At 42.0% G+C, this 19,495-nt stretch overlaps 1 protein-coding gene across 4 annotated transcripts in view; it reads left to right on the forward strand.

Moving 5' to 3' along the window:
* Positions 1-19,495, forward strand: part of NELL1 (neural EGFL like 1) — a 391,785-nt gene that overhangs the window by 244,830 nt on the left and 127,460 nt on the right. For all 4 annotated transcript variants that reach the window (XM_080983235.1, XM_080983238.1, XM_080983236.1 and 1 more), the window contains one exon: positions 2,596-2,718. In XM_080983235.1, coding sequence (XP_080839361.1) covers positions 2,596-2,718 — 123 coding nt within the window. The remainder of the gene's footprint in view (positions 1-2,595; positions 2,719-19,495) is intronic.

Consider the following 19,495-nt stretch of genomic DNA (forward strand, 5'->3'; position numbering starts at 1 on the left):
GGGCTAGATGGCCCTTGGGATCCCTTCCAACTCTATGATTTTAAGTTTGGTGCTAAGGTGTCCACTAAAGTGTTCAAGTGAATCAAAATTTGCAGAATGCCTATAGCGGGAGCTTGGCATTAAAGATTTGTAAAATAAATACTGTTGTTATCTCAAAATACCCTCTTCCAAGTTTCCTATATCAATAGAGCAATAGTAATACACACTTGGAAGAGATACCATTAGACATCTGCTCCAGTGCTTTACTACGTGCTGAAATTCTTACCTAGAGCATCCTTGGCAGGTACATCTCCGGCCTCTCTTTAATAATCTCTAGTGATAAAAGTTCCATAATTTCTCACAGCTGTTTGATCCTTAGTCCATCTGGCACATTGCAAACCGTGTTCCCTCACAGCCAGCCTGTTTGCATGCTGCTGGTGCTCAATTCAGTTGTGCCCTGCTTTTCTCACAATGACAATGGGGAAAAGTTCCATCTTCTTCATGACAAACATTTGATATATACAGTTTTAAACCTGTTCTACTAGCGCCACTTAATCTTCTTTCCCCAAGCTAAGAATGCCTAGTCCATTCATTATTGTGTAGTGAATATTCCAAAACCTCTGCTGCTATTCTCTGGATCCTCACCATGCTGGCAGCATTCACATAATAAATGGATATTCACATTCTAAATCAAAGTCGAAGCGATGTGATGCTCTAAAGGAAGCCTTCCCTTGTCTGAATAGCAAGTCAGTAATAACTATCTGTAGCTTGGAGATACAGTTGTTCTGCAGATGCACTTTGAAATGGTTGTGGCCATTATATGAACATTAGAGTTGATAAGTATGTGGCTTTTGGTAAGTTCTGTCCTCTTCTCATGGTTTCTTTTCAGCAGTGAACTAAGTAATCAGAACTGTATATAGTCAGGGAAAACTGAATAACAGGGGAAATGGGGAACTTAGAAGAGATTCTCTCTGAAACCCATGTTGTAACTTTCTTCCAGATATAAATAAAACCATTGATCCATTCACTATTGTAAATGAAGGCCAGTGTGTTGTGGTGAATAGACTTTTGGGAGACTTGGTCACCACCACATATTGACTTCTATTCCTTCCCTTCTTTACTCTCCCTTTCAAAGTTAATCCTCCTTCGGTTCAGATTGCTTGAAGCCAATAGGAAACATGTCTTCCTACAGCCTGTCTAAGCAAATTGTCAGCTTGCTGGGAAGAGGAAGAGTTAACTTTTGATGGAGCAGGAAGAGAAACCTCCAACTTTCCGCTTGCCTTTCTGTCCTTTCAACTATATTTGCATTTTTTTTACATGCCTGTTTATTGATCCTACCACCTCTAATTGCCTCTAATCCCTGTATCTCAAAAGGAGGTAAATCTACTGATTTTTTAGCATCTATCCTCTACAAAAAGGGGGCAGATGCTCTGCAAAAGGATGTATTGAGGGTAATAAAGACTCTCCTCCTGGAAGAGAGGGGAGTGGTTGTGGGCGGGAGCCGAGCTCCGCCTCTAGCAGGGGGCGTTAGCCCCCTGCGTCCCACTCACCTGGCTGGCGCCCACGCCCATCGGCAGGCACCCAACCAGGTGCCTCCGAGGGGGCGTGTTCAGCAGCCTAAATGCTGCGGCGCCAGCCCCTCCTCGGCCTCACTCTTCATTGTCCTGTTGTGAGTCACCCACCCTCCACTCCCTTTGAGCTCAGGGTCCTAGTTTTTCCTTGGCCTTGCTATGGACCTTAGGTTGGTCGCCCTGGTTGTCCGGGGGGCCTGGTAGGAATTTTTCCATTTGGCATTAGGCTTTTTGGTTTTTTCGCCTACCTCGTAGCAATCGTCACAACTTTCGTGGTATTGGTGGGTAGGTTAGGCATTGGAATAATGTGTTGTGGTGTGTCGAAGGGCTAGGTGTGGCCATCGCCTATGCCTTCAATTTTTGGGTATTCCGTTAAAGGAATCCGGCGGTCGTGTATTCTGTCCGATGCCTGCTTGGCGGGAGGCCATGGCACGACCCCCGGTGACATCAGGGGAGAGCCTATAGTTGGATTAGCATCAACAGGCTCCACCTACTGGTGAATAAACCCCCCTTGTTTTAGACTCACCCCTCTCTGAGGGGGTGGAGTCAGCTGACGTAATCCAATGCCTAAGCCAATACCTTTTCACTTGCTGTAATCAATAAAGTTGTGGCCTTTTCTTGCCCATTAACCTTATATCACGTGTCCTTGTGTATTCATTCCACTTTGCGGGGATCGGGTCCTCGAACCACAACTCCAGAAATCTAGGGAGAAATGTATAACAGAGCTAGTATTTAAGCTGCATGCTCCTGTAGAGATAATATTCATATTCATCCCTAGATAGCATTTTTGTTCTACTCTATTCTGATTCTATCCTTTTTTTAACTATATAGGGTTTTTTCTGTCTAAAATTTGTAGGCTGTCTGCCATGAATCAAAACCTGAAATGGAAGTGGTCCATGTCAGGCTTCTGCATCTAATGTCTCTTCTGCTGTGTTCAGCCATTGTAGTAACCATTCATTAGCTTTTCAAATGTCAGATCAGCAAGCTGAAAATTTATTTTCCCTCCCTCCCCTTGCTCACTTTCTCTTGCATTGTTTTCTTGTAGAACGTGATGAATGTGACAGCGGACAGCACAACTGTGATGAGAATGCAATCTGTACTAACACAGTCAGGGGACATAGCTGCACCTGCAAGCCTGGATATGTGGGGAATGGGACCATCTGCCGAGGTGGGTCTGTTTCTCCAACAACTTGATAAAATGAGTATACACTATTAATATTCCTTGACAGTTGCCTAAGTTCAGCCTGCACAAGATGCTGGGCTGTGTTAGGAATTCACTGTCTGATTTATCATCTGGCAACTATTGCATGCACAGACATTATGAGAATTGATTTTTGCATAATTTACTACTCAGGAAAGGTATTCTGAGGCACTTAAAATACCTTTTGGTTTACTGCTCATGAATATGATTATTTACATAGGTTATTAACTCTTTTCATTGTGGTATATACTGCATTTTTGAACTATACAGTGTAATGGATCCCACAGTTATCTTTTGGGGTAGGTACATGTGGATTTAAAGCTAGAATAACTGTCTTTTAAACAAGATCCATGTGGCTTTTAAACTGTGACCATAATTTTCTTTTATAGTAGAGTAAGCTGCCAAGAACCACTGAATATGTGGAGTGGTAGACAGATATGATTTTTGTTCTTGATGCAGTTTGCTTTATGGTGCATTAATAAACTTGTCTGCATTTCTGAGATACCATTGCTATTGTAGGTTTTGAGTAGACTATAAAATATACATTATTCAACATCAGTTTGTATACAATAACATGGTAGTTTGTGGAGGATTATTAAATAAAGATGAGACTCTTCAAAGAAGATGGCACCACTCACTGATCCAGTAGCTGGGAAATTACTACAATACTCAAAAGTTATTCATTGTGGAATTTATTCTTTTGCTTATTATTATTATTAAGAAAACTGCATCTAAAAAGTACTCTTAGATTGCAGTTCCATACCAACTCACCTTACCTTCCTTACTCAATGGGAGTTACTTCTGAATAGACATTTATCGGATTGCGCTGGTAAAATACCACAGAGGCTGTCGCTGTTTCCTGGCTTTAAAACCATTGGATGACGTGCTGTAAATTGCTTGCTTTCATAATGAGTCATTTAGGACAACTGACACAATTAAGATTCCAGGTGGAAAGGTTTACCAAGACGGTTATCAACTGGCTTTATCCCCCCCCCCCCCAAAAGCAGAAACTTGATTGGGCAGAAATTTTTAGAAAGGTACAGGAATTGGTCCATACTCCGTCGAATATGGTCACATTTGAAGACAATATAGATAACCAACCACTCTTGAAATGAAACTAGATTTTGCACAAATGATTACCACAAAAGTTGTTTTCAAGCATTTACTTGAGTGTACAAAAAAAGTGAAACTAAGGGCTGGGGAAGGGACATATGTGCAAGAGTCCCCAATCACGTGGCTGGTCATCCGACCTTTGTGCAATTTGCATGAAGGTTTGAAGAGGAGTTTAAAATGCATTTGTCTGAGCACGCCTAGAAACTCTTACTGCAGTTGGATAACCTGATAAGACAGGGCTTCCACTAATGGGAAAATTTCCTGTTTTACTTATTGTGAGTTCATATAAATTGCCAAACACCATTTTTGTGGTGACCATTTGTGCAAAATCTAGTTTATTTCAAGAGAAGTTATTGTAGATAAGTCTTCAAATGTTACCACATTTGGCTGGTAGACAATTAAGGAAGGTTATGCATTTGTGTGGCACAATCTAAGTCAAAGTATCTACAGTGCTGAGATGGTGGCCTAGACCAGGGGTAGGCAACCTAAGGCCCAGGGGCCAGATCCGGCCCAATCGCCTTCTAAATCCGGCCCACGGACAGTCCGGGAATCAACGTGTTTTTACATGAGTAGAATGTTTCCTTTTATTTAAAATGTATCTTTGGGTTATTTGTGGGGCATAGGAATTTGTACATTATTTTTTTCAAAATTCAGTCCAGCCCACCACATGGTCTGAGGGATGGTGGACTGGCCCACGGCTGAAAAAGGTTGCTGACCCCTGGCCTAGACTGTGTTTTAAATCAAAGAGTTGGACTTGTTCGTGCCATTTGCTCATGGCTGCAATCATTAAAAAGCCATTTTTTCAATGGGTCTCAACCACTGACTGTGGTAGAAGGATTGTAAGATTTAGCCAACTTGACTAGAATGGAAGCTAGCAAGATTGGGGCCATTGTGCTATTATATGTACTTAGACAATATTTAGAGATTATTTCTATGAAAGATAATAGGATTCAGAATTACAAACATGGTACATATGTGAAGAAACGTTTTACCCACAAAGGTATATTAATGTGCTTTATAGTTTAAATTCAGCATGCACACACCCCTCTCAAATAAGACCTTCATTTTAGGTCATTGTTCTAGGGAACAATCTAGACAGAGTTAAGCACTTGCAGCACAGTCCTATTCATGAATACGTGAACATTGCATTGAGGTTAGTGGGACTTACTCTTAAGTAAGTGTGTATAGGATTGCCATCTTCATGTATTTCAGAGGGTAAGCTTTAAGCCAGGGGTCGGCAAACTTTTTCAGCAGGTGGCCGGTCCACTCTGCGCATGCTCAGAAACACTGGGCCCATAACCTGTCAGTGTTTGTAAAAAGCAAAAAAAAAAAAAAAAAAAAAGAATCTCTTCAGAGTCTCTTCAGCCTGGTCCTCAGACCCTTGTCTGCATAAAAGAGTCCACGAGAATATCCTTGCAAAGTTTTATTCTTAAAAGTCTTTGTGCAAAACACGACTGAATAACTATACACACCAGCACTAACCAACCAACCAACCCAAACACCAGCCTCAGCACAAACTAACATTTCTCACTTTATATATACAACTTGGTGCAGACCGCTGAGTCATGCTGACCCAGCTTTATTCGCATTAAAGAAACAGCGGCCATTTTAGCTGTGACACCCCTTCTGTTTCTTAAATGCGAAAAACCCCAACAGAAACAATACATACATACATTATATACATAAACCCAGTTTTGTCATCAATTCATTATGGCATGTTGCTGGCAAAGGCTTGGTAAACATATCAGCAATATTATCTTGTGATTGACCATACTCCAGTTTGATCACTCCATTCTGTACACAATCTCTCACATTCACATGACAGATAGCAATATGTTTTGATGCAGATTTCATTATTTCTGAGCCCGCTAATGCAATGCACGATTGGCTATCTTCATACACTTGGATAGGCAAATCTACTTTACAATCTAGATCTTTTAGTATCTGTATAAACCACATGATTTCATTGCATGCTAGCAACAGGCTCCCATATTCTGCCTCACAGGATGAGGTCGCAACAAATCCTTGTTTCTTTGACCTCCACCCAATTATGGAATTGGCAAACATCATAACCATTCCACTTGTAGATTTTCTGGTAGCTACACAGCTTCCCCAGTCCGCATCAACAAATACTTCTAGTTTTTCGTCTTGTGTACTAGATATCTTCAAACATACATTTAATGTCCCCTTTAGATATCTGATAAGCCTTTTCAAAGCACACCAATCGGCAGTACTGGGTTTAGATACACGTTGGCTCAGAACATTTGTAGCATATGCAATGTCTGGCCTTGACCACTGGCTTAAATACAACAGTGATCCTTTTTTTGAGTGATACAACTCAGGCTGATCAAATTCATCATCACACAGTGTCTTTGGGAAATCTGGTGTCATGGGAGTCTGAACTGGCTTGCAGTTTTCCATGCCAAACTGCTCTATCAAATGAAGAATTTTCTCTTTCTGACTCAATAGGAAGCTTCCATCTGCTTCCTGCCTTACTTCTACTCCCAAGTAATTGCTTACAGGCCCTAAGGCTTTAAGCTTAAAGCTCTTTTCCAGTTGACTTGTGAGCTTCTGGATCTCATCTGTGGAACTCCCTGCCACAAGCAAATCATCAACAAAGACTAAGAGCATTAGATATTTGTTGCCTTCCCCTTGGTGTACAGGCATGGATCAGCCACACTCCTTTTAAAACCAAGTTTTACAAGGGCTTCATTTAAACACTGGTTCCAACACCTTCCACTTTGTTTGAGACCGTAAACAGCCTTTTTCAAACGCCAGACTGCACCATTCCCCTCTTCAAACCCAGGGGGTTGTCTCATTAACACTTCATGGTCTAAATTTGCATGCAGATATGCAGCATCAACATCAAAATGGTGCACTGCTAGTTGTCTTACAGCAGCAATGGAAAACATTAAATGAAAAGTTTCACTCTTTACAGTGGGAGAAAACACTTCATCATAACTCTCCCCTTTAATCTGAGTGAACCCTCTGGCTACTAATCTGGCTCGAAAACGTGGTTCCCCAGATGCAAGGGTTTTTCTTTTGTAAACCCACTTGCATGACACCACTCTGCCACCAGGTGGCGGCATTATAACCTCAAACACTTTGTTACATTTAAAAGAGTCCATTTCTTCTTTCATAGCTTGTTCCCACAAAGCACGTTCCCCAGGGGTTAAGTCTAAGACTTCATTATAACTTTGTGGTTCCACACAACTCACATTGCATACTCTCACTCCTCCTAGGGTCAAACGCTGAGGAGGTACACCTTTGTTTGAACGCTGGGAGCGCCTAGGCACAACTACTTCTTCTCCCCCCCTTATCTCTGGCTCTTCTTCCTCTTCCTCTAGAGAAGTATTATCTACATATTTTGGGGAAATCTGTGCCTCCTCCTCATCCTGCTCCTGTGTTGCCAATGGCTGAGAAGAAGCCTCTTCTCTCACTTGCAGGGGCAGTAGGCAATCTGGGTTGGCATGGATCGCAGTCCATCTGTCCTGGTCAGTGAAGTCTGCACTTCATGACAGAATCACGCATCCTGGGCATAAATTGAAATGCCACCCTTTGCCATAGGACTGATATCCCACAAACCGCAGTTTCTGCGCTCTAGCGCCCCCTTTCTGGCGCTGAGCTTTGGGGATATTTACATGTGCCCAAGCACCCCAGTTATGGAGCATTGTCCACTCTGGTTCTTTCCCAAACAATACACGATAAGGAATATCTTTTATAGAGCTATACCAGATTCTATTAATCAAAAAGTTCGCTGTCAGAAAAGCCTCGCCCCACAGCCTATGGTTGTGGCCCAATCCTGCATCCACTAGCAGGCAGTCCTTTACCGACTGTATTACAGCCCCACGTCTTTCACACAGACCATTTTCAGCAGGGCTATAAGGGTTAGTCAAACGGTGAGTGATCCCCTTACGTCGCAACCATGCCCCAAATTGTTTGTTCAGAAATTCTCCGCCCCTATCTGTTTGCAACTGCACAACAGGGCGAGCGAAGAGCTTTTCAGCTTGGGCAACCCATTCTCTGAATGTGGGGAAACACTCAGATTTCTGCTTTAACAAAAACAACCAACTAAAACGTGATTTATCATCTATTACCAGAAAAGCATATCTGGCGCCCCCTTCAGTCTTATGTGGGAAAGGGCCTATCACGTCACAATGGACAAGTTCTAAAACCTCTTTAGATACTCTGTCACTTTTAGAAGCCACAGGCTTCCTCTTAGATTTGGCCATTTTACATACATTGCAATCTAGGAAACAGTTACAGCTATTTACTTTTAGGTTCTTGCACACCTTTTGCATCTCTGAAAGCACACGGAAATTGGCGTGACCCAGTTTTCTGTGCAGTTCATGTACACGCCCCTTATGAACTGGCAAATTATCCTGAACCACCTGGGCTGCTTTAAAAGGCTTGTCCTGCATTACATATAACCCATTTTCCAACTTTGCATGGCCACATACCTGAGTTCCATTCTTTATCAGACAGCCATCCTGTGTGAAGTTAACACTATACCCTGCATTAATCACACAGCTTACAGACAGTAAACAATAGTCCAAACTGCTGACAAACAGAGTCTCTGGTAGAGTAGTGTTCAAGCACTGCAGGAAACATGTTCCCTGGCCATCAATCTTGCTTCTACGACCATCAGCAAGATAGATTGAGTCTTTTCCATCGGCTTGCTTCCCCAGGGTCTTAGAGTCCTCCCGACTGTTGCAGATAATCCTGCTGCTCCCAGAGTCCAGCAACCATGTTCCTCGAGGTATCTTTCTCTCCTCTCGAGAAAATGCAGACACAAACTGAGCAGAACGCGTGTTCTTCCCTGAAGAGAACCCCTTCTGCTTACGTTTCTGGGTCGATTGCTGTCTCTGCTCCACGTCGTCTCCTGGAAGTTTTGCCCTGCATTGATGTCGGAGATGCCCGGGTTGTTTGCATCTATAGCACCTCCTCACCGCCATGGCCAAGTCCAAACCTTGGCGTTGCTCCATTGACGGATTCTGCTGCTGGCCCCCTCGGCTGTAACTCCTCTGCTCTTGGAGTTCAGCCTGTCTATCTGACCTTCTTTCTGCTTCTTCGGTCAATCTTCCAACCACATACTCAAGGGTCAGATCTCGGGGACGCATACTCTCCATGCTGTTAATCACAGGCAACCAGCTTTCAGGCAAACTTGAAAGGATAATGTATGTTTGGTCAGTCTCATCATAACGCTTACCTCTCTGCTGTAGTTGAAGAAACAGAGATTTCAGCGTTTGAAGATGAGTTGCCAAACTCTCACCTTCTTTCATAACAGTCCTGAACAGCCTTCTGGTCAGAGAAATTATAGTTCCAGCAGTTTCTCTGACATGCATTGCCCTTAATAAATTCCAGCACTCAAACGCTGTGCTGGCATTTGCTACATGCAATAACTGAGAGTTGCTCAAACACAACATAATTTGGGCACGAGCCCTTTCATCTAGCCGTTTTTTCTCAGCAGAGTCCCGTCTCAAAACCTCAGTTTCAACACAGTCCCATTGTCCATCTCTCCTTAACAACTGCTGCATTTTAATTGACCAACTCAGCCAGTTGTTTTCTGAGAGAAGTTCAAAAGGGATGCCTCCCCCAATATTTACAACTTGGGAAGACTGGAAATCTGCCATCTCTGCTGGTGCTTGCTGAGCCCCTTCTGTGGGGCCTCCAGCAATCTCTCCTGACTCTCTTTTTAGAGTCCAACTGGATGGTCCTGGCTGGCATTCACCGGCTTCTAGCTGCTGCCTCTGTTGACCCTCAGGTCCCACCTGGCTCTGCAACTGGTGTAGCCGCCCTGTGAGTCGCCTACTGTAGTCCTCTAGCAGTTCAAACTGTTCCAGTAGCCGACGCTGAGTGCTTTCCTGATCCTCAGATCCTAGCCGCCCCAGCGTCACTGCAGACAGTTACAGCTTGCCACCAGCTGCTGCAACGCACAGCCACTGGCTCCACCACCAGGACTCACCAGCTCCTTGCTGAGATGCTGTCAGTTGTTTTGCACTCTGCACATGCTCAGAAACACTGGGCCCATAACCTTTTTTTTTGTAAAAAGCAAAAAAAAGAAGGAAAGGGTTCTGACCTCCCTTTGTCTCTTCAGCCTGGTCCTCGGACCCTTGTCTGCATAAAAGAGTCCACGAGAATATCCTTGCAGAGTTTTATTCTTAAAAGTCTTTGTGCAAAACACGACTGAATAACTATACACACCAGCACTAACCAACCAACCAACCCAAACACCAGCCTCAGCACAAACTAACATTTCTCACTTTATATATACAACTTGGTGCAGACCGCTGAGTCATGCTGACCCAGCTTTATTCGCATTAAAGAAACAGCGGCCATTTTAGCCGTGACAGTCCACTGTCCCTCAGACCTTGTAGGGGGCCGGACTATATTTTGAAAAAGTAAATAAATGAACAAATTCCCACAAATAACCCAGAGATGCATTTTAATAAAAGGATACATTCTACTTAGTTAAGCCACCCCCGACTCTCCCCTCCCTTCTCCACAGCACCGGATGAGCCCCGGTGGCTGCTTACCTGTGTCTTGTGAGTGGCAGGGGCTGGCGGCAGCAGGACGATGAGTGGTGTGTGAAAGGGCTCCGGAGAGGGGCTAGCAGCAACAAAGCCCAAATTGAGCCTGCTTACAATGGCAGTCACTCAAGTGCTAATGCTGCTGCTGTTGGCACCAACAAAGCCCAGCCCCCTTCCTCTCGGCTCCAGGCAGCCAAGGGAGGAGCCAGGAGAAGGGAGGACGTGCCGCCAAACATGCGCGCTGGCGCAGCCCAAACGATCAGATCCACACCGATCCACGCGGCGATTCCCGGACCATCCACGGGCTGGATCCAGAAGGCAACTGGGCCAGATTCAGCCCTTGGGTCTTAGTTTGCCTACCCATGCTTTAAGCACATGCTTAACTCCATCACTGAAATCAGTCGGACTTTAAGGTGCCCAGCATTAGCTGTTTTTGTGCCCCTAGGTAGTAGTAACAATGCTGTGATTAAATAAAAAGGATAAAACTGAGAATAAACCTATTCAGAAAACTTGAACAGTAACAAGCCATAATATTTCCCCAGTGAAAAGAACAAATTAATGTACAAAAATATTGTATAGTTTGCCATGAATGCTGCACACTAAAGCTTTTCACAACACGGTTAAGGAAAAGATTCTGTGAGACGGGACATATAAATTATCAGTAAGGAGAATGTTATAAAACTGTGTTTGAAAAATGAACACAGAATAGACCCAAGGGATATTAAAAAAGTAAAATGTGTTGGGGAAAAAACACTTTACAATTGCATAGAAAGGAAACGAAATGGGCAAGTTATGCCTGATAGAGATGAAAGGGGCTGATACTTCTTGGCACCTCTTCTGATATTACTTAATCTTGCCCATGTTGACTTGATGCCTCATCTCCAGCTGAAATGAAGCTTAGGGACATGCAACTACATTTGCTCATACCAATCCCTTCTTACCTTTGCCCTCCACCTCTCTTTTTGTTGTTTCCATCCTGCTGAAGGAATAAAGTAGATGTGATATGGAATATCCATGATCAGGATCTTCAGATAACATGAACACAGTTGTACTGAAGTTTGTGAAAATGACACAAATATGGAAGTTGACCATTTCCCCCTGAAGCACTTCCATTGGAGACGGGTGGATGAGTAGTGTTTTATTAGTTTGGGGGGGGGGGAGAGAAGGAGACATACAAGAACCTTTATGAGATCTGCTGATTACCTCCAGGGGTGTTACCTGTCCAGGTTGCAGTGCGACATCACCGTCCAGCCATGGAGCAAGTGTGCTTCTTTGCTTCATGCTGTGGCACAACACAAAGGGAACCATCACAAAAGGCAGCAAGTCAAGACTTATTTCATGAACTCAAAAATATGCTTGCCCTAATAAAAGAGACTGCAAGAATAGACTATACAAATATAGTACTTTGAACTTTTCCAGTTCAAGATTTAGCTGTCTTATTTATTGTTAGAAATGAATTATCATCAGTGTCAGGCAGTGACCTTGATGAGTTTTCTTTTCTGATTGTAGCAAGGCTAAATTTAAGTGAGTTTTTTATATTCATTTCCAGAAAGTATTTATTTTATTTATTTATTTACTCAGCTTATTTCTTCTGCTAAAGGTATCTTCAGTTTAGTGACCTTGGATGCTCCTGCTTTCTAGTTGTGTCATTCTGAAGCTGTTGGGAACAACAACTGTAGCTGGTGTAAAATTTGTGTGGATTTGTCATCCTTATGAAGATGTTCACTTGAAATGTGCCTGCTTAGCTCATATCTTCTATTGAAACTTGTAATTCCACTTCATGTCATACTGGCTAGGATTTATAGGCTCTTATGATAGAGTTTCAACAATATGACAATAGACAGTATGCTATATCTTTTACAGCAGTTGTCCTACTTTTTTGCTGACCCTGTTTCAGACATCCAAAAGTCACCCAATACTGAAGAGGAGAAATTGCATGACTGCATCACACAGCATTTTATTCTACTGTGACCAATATGTGGTCTGTTCAACCTATGCAGTCATTAGATAGAAACACACCATTTAGCAACACAATTGCAGGCATAAGTCCCTGATCCCCAAAACACACAGCAATAAATTAACATGCCTTAAAGTCCATGGAAGCTTCCCATTGCACCTTACCTGAATGTGCACATTTTAAAGATTTTTGTGTTAGCATTCTAGTTCCCCATCCATTTGTCTTTGGCCAAGTTCACTACGGTTCCAGAGACAGGGCACTGCTCATGACTTTTGGACTTGTGCTTGCCCAGTCTTTCATTTATTTTATTTCCAACATGATTTATATAATGTAATCATCAAAATGTCTAAGCAGCTCACACACTCTTACCATTTTTGTATACCTCTGGGAACCAGTGTTTTATGTGATAATGCACAGAATTATAATGCACATAGAATCATAAAATTGTAGAGTTGGAAGGGACCACAAGGATCATCTAAGTCCAACCCCCTACAATGCAGGAAGCTTTTGTCCAGTGTAGGGCTCATGTGTATCTAAGTGCAGGGCAGGCTTATAATGTTAATTATGGCAGGTTTCTTCAGGCAGCTTTTTAATTTTTTAAAATTTTTATTTGCCCTCATGCTTGGTTTTCCTTGGAGTCAGTGGGCACAAGTCAACCCCTCCGACTGTGAGTACCTCTGAGGCAAAGAAGTGGGACTGAACAGCTAGAACTTTCTCTGTGGTGGAGTCCAGTATTTCTTTGCTGACAGTTAGCAGTTCTCAGGCTGAGGCAACAATTCCGACAGGAATTCTATGGATAAGAGAGTGGGGCTGAGCAGCTGGAACTTGCTCAGCCCAGGATGGAGGCAAGTACAGTGGTACTTCTGGCTGCGAACGGGATCCGTTCCGGAGGCCCGTTCGCAACATGAAAAGAGCGCAACCCGCAGTGGCGTGTCTGCGCATGCGTGGGTTGCGATTTGGCGCTTGTGCGCATGCGCAAGCGACGAAACCCAGAAGTAACCCTTTTCAGTACTTCAGGGTCACCGCAGGATGCAACCTGAAAGAACATAACCTGAAGCAAATATAACATGAGGTATGACTGTATTGCTAGTTTACGTCCTGCTTAGGGAACTGCATAGTCAGCGTTCATCAGACCATGCCAGCAAAGCACCGCTGGCAAATCCCCAAAACTTGGTTGGTTTAATTCTGTGTTTAATAAGAAAACGTCATTCATTCATTTAAAGCATTTTACCCCATTCTTTAGCTGTAAAGGTTCCTAGAATGGCTTACAGGTCAATAAAAAGCAAGGCAGTTCCTTGAGCTTACGATCTAAAAAAACATGATGCAATAACAACAGAGGAGGGAGGAAGAGGGGAAAATCTCAGGTACTGGTTCTTAAAGTTATAGATTTGCTGTAACAAAAAGCTGGGATACAAAATGCTCATGGAGAGGAGAATCCAAAGCATATGGTCTCTCAGCAGAGCTGATAGAGTGGCTCTGGTTCATAGCATCTCCCTCTCCTATCCTAGCAGTGTAATGCTAGGGCAAAGAAAAAACAAAGGCAGCTTGTTTCTCAGCAAAGCCGATAGAAGCTGCCTTTTCTGATGGGTACATTTGAAACCAGACTCTTATGTCCTTCCCAGTTTTCCCTCCCCACATCATGTCATCTACTATTATTTATTAATTTGTAAGATTTCTTAAACCCTGACTTTCATTCAAATGATTTTAAAGGCAGCTTACAAAGAAACATGTAGTAATGTGATACCCCCTCCAAATTCATAGACACAATCTAATAGCTCAGGGGTCAGCAAACTTTTTCAGCAGGGGCCTGGTCCACTGTCCCTCAGACCTTGTGGGGGGCCAGACTATATTTTGAAGAAAACAATGAACGAATTCCTATGCCCCACAAATAAGCCAGAGATGCATTTTAAATAAAAGGACACATTCTACTTGTGTAAAAACAATTCGATTCCCAGACCATCCGCTACTGGGCTATTTAGAAGGCTATTGGGCCAGATCCGGCCCCCGGACCTTAGTTTGCCTACGCATGCAATAGCTCATAGTACATTAGCTGATGGATGGGACCAGAATATGCTTACTTTCAATTCTGAAGTCCTAAAACAAATGGAAGGTGGAAGATAGTATTCTTTCTGTCAGGGAGTGGAGATGCAAACTTCACGGATCAGAGGGTGGGGCCAGGCTGGTCTTCCCTTGCAGTGATGTGGGTCCCCTGTCCGTGGTGGAAGGGTGCTTCCTTTCTGCTCCTGGTTCCAGGGCAACAGGATAGGCATCTGCTGTAGGACAGCATCTACTCTCACCACGTGTAAAACTATGCAATATCTTTATTGTTTACATGATACACAGGTTAAAGCAAAGGTTTAAGGTACAATTTTCATAACTCCAACTCTTCTGCTAAATTGAAGGGTTTGTTTCAAATCCTAGAAACATCAATCTTGGGAATTCACCTGCAGGGATCATAGCCCAGTCCTCAATGTGCACTTTTGGCTTCCTTGCACACTTCTGTGAAATACTACATTGTGGATGCTTTGTTTTCTGTAGACACAACCTTTAGTAGAAGGGTGTTGCAGATGATACATTTACAATGACTGTGGTCCACTGTGGGCCTTCCTGGGGTTTGTGTGATATTTTTACACCTCAGAGGACTTGGAATTCCACTTCTCTGTGTTTACCAGAGGGTATTTTGCCTTCCCTGGTCCTTCAGCAAACCATGATCCTCTTTAAAGACTTCTGTCTTGCCATACATGTGGGGAAGACAATTTGGGTGCCCTGGGTTTCATTCTTCCTTGTCCTCAGTCTCCTCACATGTTGGAACTGAAGTTGTTAGTTCTCTAATTACGTAGTGGAACTCAGGTTTATTAGTTCCCATGGTAAACTTTTTAGAGAGGTTTCATTTTTAATAGTTTTTCTGCTAGGGATAGAGGGGTGTTTCTTGGTTTTTCCACTCTAGTTTAGAAAGGCTAAGGCGTCTCTTCCCATTAAGAGGTCTTTTAGAGGGAGTGGATAGTCTAAAGACTTGGAATGCTCTCTGAGAAACTTAGGGTGCTTCCTAACTGTTGCTGTTCTGCGGATGGGATTCAGTCACATACCAGCAGTAATTGCACAGTTAAAGTGGATTTGCCACTTGTGATGGGAAAATGCACTGAAGAGTGTGGGATAACAAGTGCTTGATGTGACGTTGTATAACCTTCCTGCAAAATTCGAACAAGTGCTTCATAAACAGTAAATGTTGTTGAACCTCCCAGAAAACTCTGTGCAAACAAATTGTGATGAGTGTTCTATAAACAAGTCGTGGAAGCAACTTCAGAGAGGAGGAATTCATGGTAAGAAACTTCCTTTTTTTCAGTAGGAGAACAAAAAACAAAAAAAGTATGGAGGATTAATTGCTGAATTGTAGAACAAGTTATATCTTGCTGTTTCCTGGGGATTTTGTTGTCAGACACAAACAGATGGTGTGAACATTTTCATACTGTTAGATGGAAGCCAGAACAGTCAATTAATGCAATTGTAATGTTCTGGAGACAAGATGGGGACAGGTGAGTATTTCCTGCCTTAAAAATCTTACTGACCAAATTGCATTCTTAAATCTCTTTTAGAGCAGAAATGTGGGGATACTATGCATTTTAGAAACAACACGAATATTATCATTTGATTGATTCTCCCGCCCCCATCCCAGTTGCTTAGGTTGGAAACTGAAGTGGAATCTCATGTTTACATATTTAGTTATTGGATAACACTTCTGGCTTCAGGTTTGCTTAGATTTAGTTCAATATTTGAAGCAGACTTCAACTGGGATATTTTGGTATCACAGGACTTTTAGTAAAGCTCATTCCTATGGATTCTCATGAATACTTTTGTAGCAATGAGTTTGCAGAGGCAAAAGTCCAATATAAAAATTGAGTGTTAACTTGACAAGTCAAAATTTAATTGTGTGAAAGTCACCCCCACTCCCAGTATTATACGTGTAAACATTCTCAAATTTCTATGCTCTTGTGAAATATTCAGTTAGGAAAGATTTGATTCTTTTGTTCATCCAATACATTCCAGCTTCAATCCAGAACTTTGAAATACTATATAAGTTGGCACATATTTTTAAAATAGCAATAGCCACATTATCCAGTCCAGTGTACATAATATGAAGAGCTATGTACTCCATTTCCATGGGAACAGCCTATTGGTCAAACTTGCAAAATTTGCATTTCTGCTTCATCATGCAATTGCTGTAACAAAAAGGAGGCTCCTTTCATTTTAAAGTTTCAGATGTACATGTCGGTGAATGCTTTTTTACAGTTATAGAATGTTGCGTTTCATGTTCCTGGAATTTTCGTAGTAAATGTTATTTATGGCTCATGGTTTTCAGAAATCAGTACAAATATCTTATTGCTTACTGGGCATTAATTTTTTTTCATTTTCTGACTTTTTATTCCTTGTTTTATTTTTGTATTTATTTAAAATATACCAGATGTCAGGGGCTGTCAACAGGTGACTGCACTCTTCAGCCTTCTTTGGCCTCATCACAGCCAAATGTAAACATGGCCTGTCTGGAAATTGCCTGTTATGGTGGCAGGAAGGAAATAGGAGTGCCAGCCCCACCCTTATCACTATACTGGGGAGCTCTGGCCCCTGCTTGCTCCACTCAGCAACCCCCACTCCATGTCACACATTAACCCTCTAGAGTTTCCTCCTACTTGGTGCAACTACTGAACCTCCTTTTCACCTTCCTAACCCTGTTTCTGAAGCCCGTTGTTATAACACATCTATAACTTTAGGAACTGGTGCTTCTCCACTTTGCACCCCCGTTTTTACTTTCACTTCATCTGCATGCCTCCCTCCCCTGTACCCCTGATTTCATTTTCACCCCATTACCATGCCTCCTACTCCTCCATGTTTTTCCAACCCCATTTTCCCCCTCCATTGACATCCCATTTTCCTACCTCCTCCTTCCTCCTTTTTTCAACTCTCCTTTGCACACAGACCACTCCATTTCCATGGTTCCTCCAGTCTCCTATTCTTCAGCCCATTTTGCGTGCACGTGTTATGGTATATGTTCTATATGGTAAATAGAATGTTAAGAGCAAGCCTGTCAGTTAGCTTGTTCAATTAGAGAAAATTATATTCAGTTGTTGGATATAGAACAAGCATGGGGGGAGGTGCTTGTTACAGAAGTATCAGCTCTAAATTACTACATTGAGTCTTGAGTCTTGGTGTTCATGCTGAAGACAGCATGATACCCAGGAATGAAAGACATTGTATGAAGGTACTATGGAATATTTGAGGGCTCTACATCCTTTATCTCTCTCATGTGAGTCATTTGAGGAAAGGGAGTAGTTTGAGTACAGCAAGAAGGGAGGGACACTGAAACGTTCCCTTTCATTTCTCCCAGTTCCTTCTTCTTGCTTTTCTACAGCACTGCAACTGCCCCTTTAACTTCCATCTGCTCCCTCCACAATTACTACTCTCCAGTTTTCTCCTCCTGGTCACTAGAGACCTAAACTGTCTCTCTCATGCACACACCTTTCTCCCTTATTCCTCCTTCATTCTTCCACATGCCATCCAATTCTGTCTGCCCCTTCCCCAATTCTACCCCCACTAGCAAAAGGACTAAACCCATCATTTACTACAGACATGAGTCACCTCCTTTTCTTCCTGCCCCCTCCTCTTTCCCTTGCCTTTGGAACAATGGAAAACAGCCAGCGAAAATAGGGTGAAAAAATGAATATTCAGTGAACAGTGAAAGGGGTAAGAAGCAGCCTTATAACTGTGACAGGCATTTGCAGGAAGACAAGAAGACTTGCAGGATTCCTGTTAGCAAATCCTAGCAAATCCCTGTCTTAGCAAGTTTTCCCCTTGCTGCACTAGTATCCCTGCAGGGATGTCAGAATTTTGAAATGCTTCCTAGATTAAATATATTTTCACTATGTATTGTTTTATTTTGCTGTTGCTTAATGATGGCAAGAAGTGGTCTATTTATCATTGGTGGAGCTATGTCAATAACACTTGTAAATTTTACCTACAACATTGAAGAAATGCAACAAACCTCTCATGTTCTGTTGCAAATTTGAGAGCTGGAGTTACTCATATTTGGTGCTTAAAACTGAAAATAAAATAATTACACATTAAAAAGGCAAGAGATTTAATGTGAATATTTTATGGACTGTGCCTGAGTTCCAAATTGTGATTTATTTATTTTTAAGAAAGACCTAATTCAAACCACATATAAAAATGTTGAGTTTCATTGCTAATAAAATATGCTAAAGAACATGACTGCATTTAATTTCAGGACACCTGGCATGTTATAGCCACCTCGGAATATTACCCAATATACCTATTACATTCTTATCACTTAATATATTTCTCTGACATTTTTACCACAATAAGCAAAGGCAGTTTTTGAAGATACCTTAGAACTCCTCCCCTTTCAGTTTTCTACATGATTCCTATAAAGACAGGACAAGCAAACGGCATTTTATTCATTTATGATAAAGAATATGTACATTTTTTGCACATTTTTCATGTCTTTATAATGCATTGTACAGCTGAAATGTTTCCTATGACTCAGTGCTTGAAAGTTTGTTATATTTATTCTTAGAACTTAAAAGTTGTCTGTTCCAATATATAGCACAACCATTATTTAGCTGAGACGTTTAAGCACTTTCTTTCATCCATTTATGTGATTTGTGATGGCTGCACAAGGTTGAGGAAAAACTTCTTATTTAAACAGAATTATGTGCACCTCCCAGCTAGTAGCACAGCAGTTTTTTAAACACACATTTTAAAGTTTGTGGTCATGCCTCATTTGGAAAAGATTTGTTCTGGAATCCATGCTTTTTCAATGCCCCTTTGGCATATTTAATGAGGTTATGGGTATAGACATGTCCCAAAATTAGACAAACTTGGTATGCAAGGAAATGGAAAGGTTCCTGTTGTGTAAAAGTGGTTTCTTTCAGCATGATTTATAAAGTAGAACTAGGAAAGCTTGCAAATATGAATTGATTTTCCCCCATTTTCATTGACTAGTACACTAATAATTTTTCTTGTGTTTGCTGAAATCATTATTTTTTATAATCGGGGTTAGAGGCTGTAAATGTTATGTAATCAGAGAAGTTATTGAAATCCTGCATTACCATCTCTTCATTGCAAGTCCATA

Source organism: Podarcis pityusensis, assembly GCF_964106645.2.
Source record: "Podarcis pityusensis genome assembly, chromosome: 1".
Classification (NCBI taxonomy): Eukaryota; Metazoa; Chordata; class Lepidosauria; order Squamata; family Lacertidae; genus Podarcis; species Podarcis pityusensis.